This window comes from Coregonus lavaretus (assembly GCF_964263955.1).
Source record: "Coregonus lavaretus genome assembly, chromosome: 9".
In the NCBI taxonomy this organism is placed as follows: domain Eukaryota; kingdom Metazoa; phylum Chordata; class Actinopteri; order Salmoniformes; family Salmonidae; genus Coregonus; species Coregonus lavaretus.
In genome coordinates, this window is record NC_139996.1 from 18,577,645 (window position 1) to 18,587,865 (window position 10,221).

Below are 10,221 nucleotides of genomic sequence, written 5' to 3' on the forward strand. Positions count from 1 at the left end.
AGTAGGACCAAATGCTACTCTGCTCAAACTATCGTATTACTCTACTCTCATCACCCCACTGGGGAACCATCGATACGGCTGGCTAGCCAATCTTCAAAGAAGCAACTTCAAGAGCAAATGGAAGGAAAATCAATTCTGTAGTTCTGTTCAGGACTACATGACAAGTTATCAGAGACCGGACAACCCAGAAGAAAGACAACAGTAGAAGACTGTTGGAACCATTTCGGACAATAAGAGACTTACGAGGCGGTCCGGTTCACCGAGAGATTCTCGGCGAACCAAGGCATTTCACGTAAATACATTCATGATTTCTTACTCAAAGTGGGTGGCGGTTCATGTGCAAAGTATATGGGTACTGTAGGTGAGCGTAGTTTCTGAATGTATCAAGTTAAAGTGTCTCTGTCCCTCTCTCTGTCCCTCTCCAGTTCTTATTTTTAACAAGCAGCCATGTTGTTGTCATTCCACTAGGGACCTGTTTTCTCCAGTCAATAACCAGTGCAGAGTGTGTATGTTTATCCTGTGTTCCCATTTAATTAGCTAGTAAATAAATCATTAAAACAATTTGTGTAGTATTGAATCAAAAGTAAGGCTCGGGTTTTTGCAGATGCAAGGTGGTTATGACTGTTCAGAATGATGATATGATACGAGGTTATCATTAATACGTTGACTTTTTATAGATGTGATAGGTAAAGACCTTTTAGATTTAATTCAGGAGATGGTAACTCTTTAAAGAACCTCTCTCATGGTGCCCCAGATCCCAATTAGTTAATTGTTACATGATTCATTTAATCGGGTAACAATGAAACATAGTTAGTTAATTAGAGATATCACGACAAGGAGAACTAAAACAAATGTATCCATTTTGTTTTTGTTTCACTTCTTGGATAGGTCTGTGTGCCACTGAGAAAATTAAAGTTACAGATTGCAACTTCTGAGCCCAATCTTCAGTAAGGTAGGTGCATTCTCACTTCGCCTCCTCTGTCTTCTGTGTGGTCAAATGACACTGATTAACTAATGGAACATTTATGTGTGAAGCGCACCACAACAACCGATATAGGGCTACAGTCCATAGATGATTTACAGTATGTAAAATGTATTGTAAATTGGAAGTGTATACATTATTGCATATTATTTTGCATATATTGCAGTGCAGATTTTAAACATGTATTGCATGGGCTTTCAGTATACATGGATAGAGGAACAATAAGCAATAATATTAATGTTTTTATAAACATGTTTTCATAATGTAGCTGTTGGTGAAGCAGTCTTTTACATGGTGTGCTTTACTAAAATGTGTGTAAAAAGCTTCAAACCAAACGGTATGTATTTGCATTCCACCTTCCCTTTTCTCATTCCTAGGTTATGTAATATGAGCTGCTTCCTCTCCAAGATATGAGCACCAAATGCTGTCTGCATTTCAACAAAGTCTCCTTGCTCCCCATTCTGGACAAATCAAGTGCGGAGAAAGTTACAGCAGATGACTGGGTTTATCAGCACACATTGAACCAGTATCCACTCTTTTGCTGCATCTTATTAAATCTTCATCACTCCAGCTAAAAATTATGGTTCAGCACCATCGGCACCCTCACTCAGTCCCTTCACCAGAGAAGTAGTAAGTTGTGAGCACAGGGGGACAAGGTGGTTTTTCTATAGGCAGACAGTGATTGGCATGGTAGTGGTGAGTACATATTGCTGTGTTTGGGGAAATGTTTTGAGGGGGGACGTGTGTGTCTCCTCCTCAGGACTCCCCAGCAGCGATTAGTTCCCCCCCGGGTCTCTCAGCCAGTCTGGCCCCCTGGCCTCCTGCTCCCTCTTCCTCCATACTGAGTATCTGGTGCATACTTATAAGCTGGTGGGAAGGGATCCGAGTGAAGACTGCAGCCTGGGCATCAGGCTCCTCTTGTTTGATCAGCGAATCTGTAGAGTGGCAGTCAGCGAGGGAGGGTGGGTTGGGAGTGGCACCGTTCAGATAGATGCTGGTGGGGACGGTCACTGTAGAGAAGACCGTGTTGGTGGACTCTGGGGTGCGATCTTTCTTTTCTAGAGAGAGAGAGAGAGAGAGAGAGAGAGAGAGAGAGATATTGTACACAGGCCCATAGTTTTTTTCCTGACCACATGACCTAACCAGGAAAAACTTTAGACCCTAGTTATAGCCTACTTGTAACCTATAAGGACGAAGTGGTCATGAAAAACTGGGTCATCATTGCAAACTCTGGGTCACCATTGCATTACGTTAAGCATTCTGTTAGAGTTGGCTTTTTCTCAGTTCTCTCCTTTCTTTCCTTTCTCTAAAATGTCAAAAATAATCAGGGGAGACAGGAATATATAGAATAAGATTTGGTTGCCTTGGTGACAGATCCCTCCTGAGATGAGGCATGGCAATCTTACCTGTGATAGAAGCAGAGACATGGACAATGGTGTGTGTGCCCTCGATGAACACAGAGTCCAGGGTGTGGTCAGGGGGCAGAGGCTCTGTGCTGACTGTCTCTACCTTGGTGGGCTTACGGATGGTCAGCATGTATGGGTGGACATCCAGGGTAAAGTTGCGACTGTGCTTTTTCTCCATTGCGCTCATATCTGCAGTCGGCATTCAACAGATATGGTAAGGGGGGATAGAACACAATAGCAGGACCAAATGGTGCACAAGTTGCACAACTTTATTTACAGTATGTGGCATTCCTGAAGCACTTTTCTATGAAATAGCAGTTTTAGTCAAATATCCAAAATAGAGTAACCATAAAATGTATGTTAGCCTACTCAACTTTCTATTACCATTATTTTCTACAGTAATGTCACTGCTCTCAGTACAGTACCTTTGGCAGAGGGTGGGTACTGTGTGCTCTTGCTTAATGGAGCAACATAGTGCTCTGCCACTGGTTTCCTCCTCACCGGTTTGGGCTTCTCAGTCTTAGTGCTGTTCTCCAAACGCGTCATTGTCAGAGGTTCCTTCACAATGGACAGACATGGACAGTTAGTACAATTATCCCAAGTAGAATTAGACCATTAAAGGGATTGTTCACTCTTGTGAAGTTTTAGCTTATTTCACCAAGGTTTTTTTCCGACTTACTAAGGTTTACCTCTGGTTTTAACAAACTTTTAAATGGTTGGGATGAAACGACAAGACCCTAGATAATTTGCAAAAAAGCTCAAACTTAAAAAGTGAACAATCCCTTAAACGGTAATATAACATTGTTAGTTATGATTGAAACCGATTAGGTTCTCTGCCTTTAGAAAGTTGTAATTGAAAAAACTCGGTACCATCTCTTGCTGAGGGCCTCATTTCTCTGAGGGCCTTTTCAATCGGAAATCATGTAAAGTCTTCTCAATAAATGCTGATACGAATATCGCAGGTATTGTTCTAGTCCACTGAGCAAACCCACTCTACAGTAAGTGGTGCTTTGGTTTTTCTGCACGGTGGGTGAGGACTATTTTATTGCATATTAATTTAGATTAACTAAGGTATTAACCGGAAGGAAATCCACAGGTTGGTTTCTTAGTGTGAGAAGATGAATCAAATATCAGTTAATTTGGGTTGGAAATCAGGAATATCCTTTTTTCATTTGGTGGTAATTAGTCATAACATAAATAGACAGCCTACTATGTGTAATTCAGCTTTAGACAAACAGATCGCATTTCCAGCCCATGATAATTGGCCAGAATATGCAGACCTGTGGCTACCCTCTTTTAGAATCAGATAATTAAATACTTACAGTCTCATCTCTAACATGTAGGCTCAGCATTCACAAACAGTCCCATTACAAGTCAGAATGTTGAAAAAACTTCATTTCAACTTACTTTACCTGTTGTCCGCCAATTTTGTTCCTATGTCAGAGGTAATGTGAGACAAAATATCCACAAGGAAGCGTTATCAACCCGACCTTCAGTACGCTGGTCTGTATATCGTTTTTTTGCATGCGACAAACACTTGCACAATATGGCCGAATCTAACCGAACCACAGAGTGAACGTTGTCCCACGCAATCAGCTGTCAAATTTCACAAACGCTTCCAGCTGATTGCGAGGAAACGTGCTTCGGTTGACTACGTTCGGTTACATTGCGTCAGGAGATTGAAAATAGAACCTCAATAAATTGGGTAAACAACACTTTCCTGTGGATACCCTATCTCCACCTCCTACTGAGTGGCGCAGCGGTCTAAGGCACTGCATCTCAGTGCTTGAGGCGTCACTACAGACCCCCTGGTTCGATTCCAGGCTGTATCACCACCGGCCGTGATTGGGATAGGGCGGCGCACAATTGGCCCAGTGTCGTCCGGGTTTGGCCGGTGTAGGCCGTCATTGTAAATAAGAATTTGTTCTTAATCCTCCCGTTGTCCTAGGGTCAAAATGACCCACCACAGTGTTGAACCAACTTTATTTAATTTTTATATTTTTGGGATCATTTGTGAGAAGGAGGCAGTGAGACTTTAAAGAAAGTATCACTGCCTCCTTCTCACAAATGATCCAAAAAATATAAAAATTAAATAAAGTTGGTTCAACACAGTGGCGGGTCATTTTGACCCTAGGACGACGGGAGGGTTAACTGACTTGCCTAGTTAAATAAAGGTGAAATAAAAAAATTAAATAAAAGGACCAACAGCACGGACAACCGGTGAAGGTAAATATCATTTTACTCAACATTCTGACTTGTAGACTTGCGTCTTTTTTAGGCAGACTTCTTTCAGACTGAATATCAATGGGGTAACCATGGTAACAGTCTGATGTTTAGGCAAACCTGTGGCAGGCAGCATTTAGGCCACCTATGTATGGGGACCTACCTTAAAGGGCTGAGGGAGGGGGTTGGAGCTGGGGATCCACTTCATCTTCTTGCGTGGTCGTTTGATGACCAGCGGCTCCCCTCCCAGCTCTCCCACCCCCAAGAGAGAGGGGTCCATGTTGGGGTCTAGGGTCTGGATGCCCGAGTCCCTCACAGAGGGCGTAGCATCATGGTTAGACTGGGCCAGGGCGGCCAGCAGCTGCCTCACCACATTGTCATACATGAGGTCGCTCTCGTTGGTGATAAAGTCCAGCCGGTTGAGTGACTTGATGTGGTCGCGGTTCTCGTTGCAAAACATGGCCAAGATGTTGATGTCGCAGAACTGGGACTTCTGCCAGCGCCGCCGCGTCTTGATGCCCACTTTGTGCAGTTTGTCGAACACGAAGTTGGACTTCCGCACCACGAACAGGTGCAGTAGGTTGATCAGGATGACAAGGTTCATGGTGCTCAGCAGGGCGATGTCTACGGCGGCCATAATGCGCTGCAGCTGCACGGCTGGCAGTTTGCAGTTGACGCTGAGCCTCAGCTCAGGGATGCTGCTAGAGTCTGGAGGCTCCCCCAGGGCACAGCTGAACTCGTTCTGGCGCTGGCGGTGCCAGTAGGCGCTCAGGTAGGAGATGGGGATGGAGCTGAGGCACATGATGGCCAGGTGGCGCGCAAGGTACAGCTTGGCCAGGAAGTTGCTCTGGCCTCGCCTCTCCAGGTACTTCTCAAACAGATTCTGCTCGGGGCTCTTCTCCTTCTCTGCGTTCTCGATGATCTCTCGTCTCTCTTTCTCCGTGATACCTGGTCCTTTGGACTGGATCTGCTTCTCGATCTTAGGTGCCCGGCCCTCAGCAGCCCGGTGGTAGCAGTTGTCGATCTCGTGAAGCAGGAAGTTGAGCTCGGAGGTAAGTCTTGTGGAGGCCATGAACTCCCAGCCCAAAGCAGGGATGTACATGATGCCGGCGAAGGCCAGCAGGGCGTAGGGTAGGAACTTGTGCTCAAACAGCGAAGGTCGAAGGTCAGGCTCCACCCCGGGCACGGCGTCACGCAGCTCTGTCCAGCAGTAGCCTCGTGCGTACAGGGCCTGGTCACGGGTGAAGTTGTGAGGCGTGTAGCAGTAGATTGACTCCTCTGAGAGGGGAAAAGATGGAGAGAGTTTGCCTCATAATCAGACAACATTACAACATGACTGAGGGTAATGGACATTTGTAATCTATTTACAGTAAGTGAATCAAATTAATAAAAAATTAGTTCAATTGAATTGTCAAACTTTCCTCTAACAGTCAGTATAATGTTGATTTTATAGATGTTTCCTATGTGGGGGAAATACCATTGATCCATTCCAAGACTTCTCAGATTTCATTACTCTCTGGAAGACAAAGGAATGCCTCATCCCTCTGATAGTGAAAGTGCTGATTCATTGTATAAAACCGTCTGCAGAGGAGACTGAGGAGGAGGCATCACTTCAAGCCACACTTGTATTCCATCCATTCTTTCCCTGTTATACTTGAGCATGGTAGCAGCAAGGCCATTCGGCGGCCAACTGCCAAGGTTTGGGAGGTTATGGGGTGCATCTGGCCCTGAGGTGCACTTGTGACTTTCATTTAATGAGTGTTGAACTGAGCATGAGAACATTACACACTGACTGCAGAGCGCTGAGCCAGGTGGCTGGTGGCTGGGGTGGGTACCGTGTCTGGTTTTTCTGGCTTGAGAAAGTTTATGTTATTGTTCTTCAAATTTGCACACGTTCATATTTGGCCTGTAGGCTCCTTCATTTGGTATTGGACTTTGCCTGAGACTTAAATCCACCAGAATTTGTTCAATTTAAGGGTAGCAACCAATGACAACAATACAATAGGTATTGTATTGTATTGTACATAAATGTAATATAGTGCACATTGCAATGCTGTCATCGGTTGCTGCCATGGCACTTCAGAGGTTTGTGGGGCCTATCAAATGGGTCCCGTGGGCAACCCATGTTTTGGAGTTTTGAGGAGGAGCAGTGCAGAGAATGCAGAGATGGGCTCCCACCCAATCCCATCCTCTCCCGGACCAGTCCCTCCCGCCCGGTGCTAAGTGAAATGCTCAATCACAGCTGGTTTGTCCTGCTATGCAGACAGCCTGACTCAGCATTGAGCTTTCCTTTCTCTCTTCTCTCCTCTCTGTTCACTACAGTAGCCCAGTCTAATCTCTGCACTGATCTCTCTCACACCAAATACCAAAAGCACAGCATACTTAACCCTACATTTCCCAGATCTCTCTATGAAGTTCTATCATTCAAATAACATATGGTGCATTTCGTCTGAGGATTTACCCCAGTGTTTTCCCTAAAAGGCTCCGACTTTTCTGTTTCCATCGACGCGGGCCGGCCCCCGTGTCTCACTGGGCCATGGCTCCGGCGGACCTACTCTGTCTTGGAGCTAAGGCCCTGGGCACTTTTCAGCGCTCATTTACATAACAATGGCTAACTGTGAACATTAACACCTTCTCACAAACCAACAGTCATGAATGAGGTTGTTGATTCTGCTCACCACAAGTCTTTAGTGTCACACTCCTGATGGAAACACAATAACACTAGAGCTCACATTAACATAAAACAATGGTGACAACCTGGTGTGGGGGTAAGTCTCAGTGGAAAAGCACCAATAGAGCACAACAAAACTATTCAGGATAATGTCCTCCTTTTATGTTAGACATTCGAATGCCAATGTTGTTGGGGCTTTGTCTGTGAGAGAAACCTTTGTTGTTGATTTTTAAATATACCAATGCCATAGTATGAATAACATAAAGCTACTACAGCTGACTACTAGTATCTGTGTTCTAGTTCAGTGAAAAGTGAGAGGCTGATGTAATGTGAGTGAACAACAACACGTTAGGACATACAGTTCCCTTCCCAACCTGCTGGGTGTGTTTGGTGTTTACAGCATAGCACTGTCAGCATAGCACTGTCACAGCCCCCGCTATTGGCGTCTGCCAGACCTGGGTTCAAATACTATTCGAAATATTGTAAATATTTTGAGCTTTTGCTCTAGTCTGCCTGGAGTGCCAAAGGGGGCGGGGCTTGCACTTTTGCAACTATTCTACTGGTTAAATTGCCCCAGACAAGCACAACTAAAGTATTTTATTTCAAATAATAGTTGAAGCCAGGTCTGCCGTCTGGCCGACCCACTGACCTGCAAAGTTCCTTGTGAAGACGAGAGTGACGAGCAGGATGGGTATGATGACGGTGCCGATGGTGACGACGCGGTCAAATGGTAGCTCCAGTTTGAGCTGGACCATGAGGCCGGCCAGCATTCCTCCCTTCTCATCCTGGGAAGAGCCAGGCAGGATCAGCTCCTTCAGCTTCTCCCCCGCCAGCAGAGCCGTGGCCATGTCTAAGTTCTGCTCAAGGATGTTCTGCATCCGGCCTGAGAAGACAACGGTCACCCCCTCCTCCTCCTCCTAGATACCTCCACCCACTCACACACACTGGGATACTTCCACACACACACAGGACTGGCTGTCTCCAGGCCAGTCCTGGTTATGTGGTTATGTAAAGTCAGTAATGGCTGGGTCTTGATGTGATGGACAGTCTCTTGGGTGTCTTGGGATTTTCACTGACTGTAAGTGGGACCTCCCACTTCCTGCCCCCTCATCCTAGCTACATCCACTCACACTGTTACACACTAACTCACACAGGACTGGCGGTCTCAAGGCCAGAGCTGGTCATGTGGTGGCGGCAGGAACAACTGGGTTTTGATGGACAGTCTTGGGTATGTTCACTGACGGTGAGTGAGACAGATTGATGGTTATTGACTGTCTCTTCCCTCACTGAGGAAGGACATTGTGTTCAGTCAGTGGTTTACAGTGGGTTCCAGTTTTGCTGTGTACATTCTGTGCTTTTGTCCTCTCTCACTTTTACCTGGCCTTGGTCCACACACAGTGTGTCAGGTAAAAGGAAGGATAGATTATCTTTCTCTCAGTTCTCAAAGAGTGTGGTCTCCGGTGGATGAGTTTGTATGGATTTATAGTATACCCAGATCAATAGGGATACCTACACCGATTCCATCTTCCTGCAAAAGACAGATTGACCAACCTGGTCTCAGAGCATTTCGTATTATTCTGTATGTCAATCCGAGACACTCCATTTAGTATGTTATATTACGTTTCATATGGTATGTATTAATTTGTGGATGTCCATCACCATTTCGTATGAAATATTACGAATGACAATTCCCAGCCATTTCACATGATATGTTATGAATTACAATTCATATTATATGTAATGAAATTGCAAAATGTACAATATTTTACGAATTTGTAAAACGTACTATATGTTAGGAATTTGCAAAAAGTATGATATGTTACGAATTATAGCTAGGTGGCTAGGTGGCTAACATTAGCTAGAACGCTAACGTTTGCTAGGCTAGGGGTTAGGGTTAAGGTTAAGTTTAGGACTTAGGTTATAGGGTTAATGTTAGGGTTAGGTGAAGGGTTATCTAAAAGGGTTACGGTTAGGGTTAGCTAACATGCTAAGTAGTTGCAAAGTAGCTAAAAAGTAGTAAGTAGTTGAAAAGTTTATAATTAGCAAAAATGCTAAAGTTGTCCGTTATCAGATTTGAACTATCAACCTTTGGGTTGCTAGACGTTTGTGTTATACACCCTTCCATCCATCCACCCCAACCAACCACCCTACTTTTGTTTTTGCCTTAACTAACCATCTGTTTAATGTAACCATACGAAACGTAATATGTCATACTAAATGGAGTGTCCCAGATTTACATACAGAATAATACGAAATGCTTTGAGACTAGGTTGGATTTACAATTAGTCAAGAAACAGACTATATCTGCATTAAACTCACTACAGTCGTGATCAAAAGTTTCGAGAATGACACAAGTATTGGTCTTCACAAAGTTCGCTGCTTCAGTGTTATGAGATATTTTTGTCAGATGTTACTATGGTATACTGAAGTATAATTACAAGCATTCCATAAGTGTCAAAGGCTTTTATTGACAATTCCATTAAGTTTATGCAAAGAGTCAATATTTGCAGTGTTGACCCTTCTTTTTTAAGACCTCTGCAATCCGCCCTGGCATGCTGTCAATTAACTTCTGGGCCACATCCTGACTGATGGCAGCCCATTCTTGCATAATCAATGCTTGGAGTTTGTCGGAATTTGTGGGTTTTTGTTTGTCCACCCGCCTCTTGAGGATCGACCACAAGTTCTCAATGGGATTAAGGTCTTGGGAGTTTCCTGGCCATGGACCCAAAATGTTGATGGTTTGTTCCCCGAGCCACTTAGTTATCACTTTTGCCTTATGGCAAGGTGCTCCATCATGCTGGAAAAGGCATTGGTCGTCACCAAACTGTTCTTGGATGGTTGGGAGAAGTTGCTCTCGGAGGATGTGTTGGTACCATTCTTTATTCATGGCTGTGTTCTTAGGCAAAATTGTGAGTGAGCCCACTCCCTTGGCTGAGAAG

General features: G+C 44.5%; 1 protein-coding gene across 1 annotated transcript; it reads right to left on the bottom strand.

The window, feature by feature from the left end:
• Positions 1–1,738: 1,738 nt before the first annotated feature.
• LOC311134885 (pannexin-2-like) lies at positions 1,739–8,160 on the bottom strand (the record flags this gene model as incomplete). Its single annotated transcript, XM_084168651.1, has 5 exons — positions 1,739–2,040; positions 2,389–2,577; positions 2,814–2,946; positions 4,775–5,889; positions 7,932–8,160. The coding sequence occupies 5 exons, from the start codon at positions 8,158–8,160 to the stop codon at positions 1,739–1,741; spliced, it is 1,968 nt and encodes a 655-aa protein (XP_084024777.1).
• Between the last annotated feature and the right edge of the window lie 2,061 nt (positions 8,161–10,221).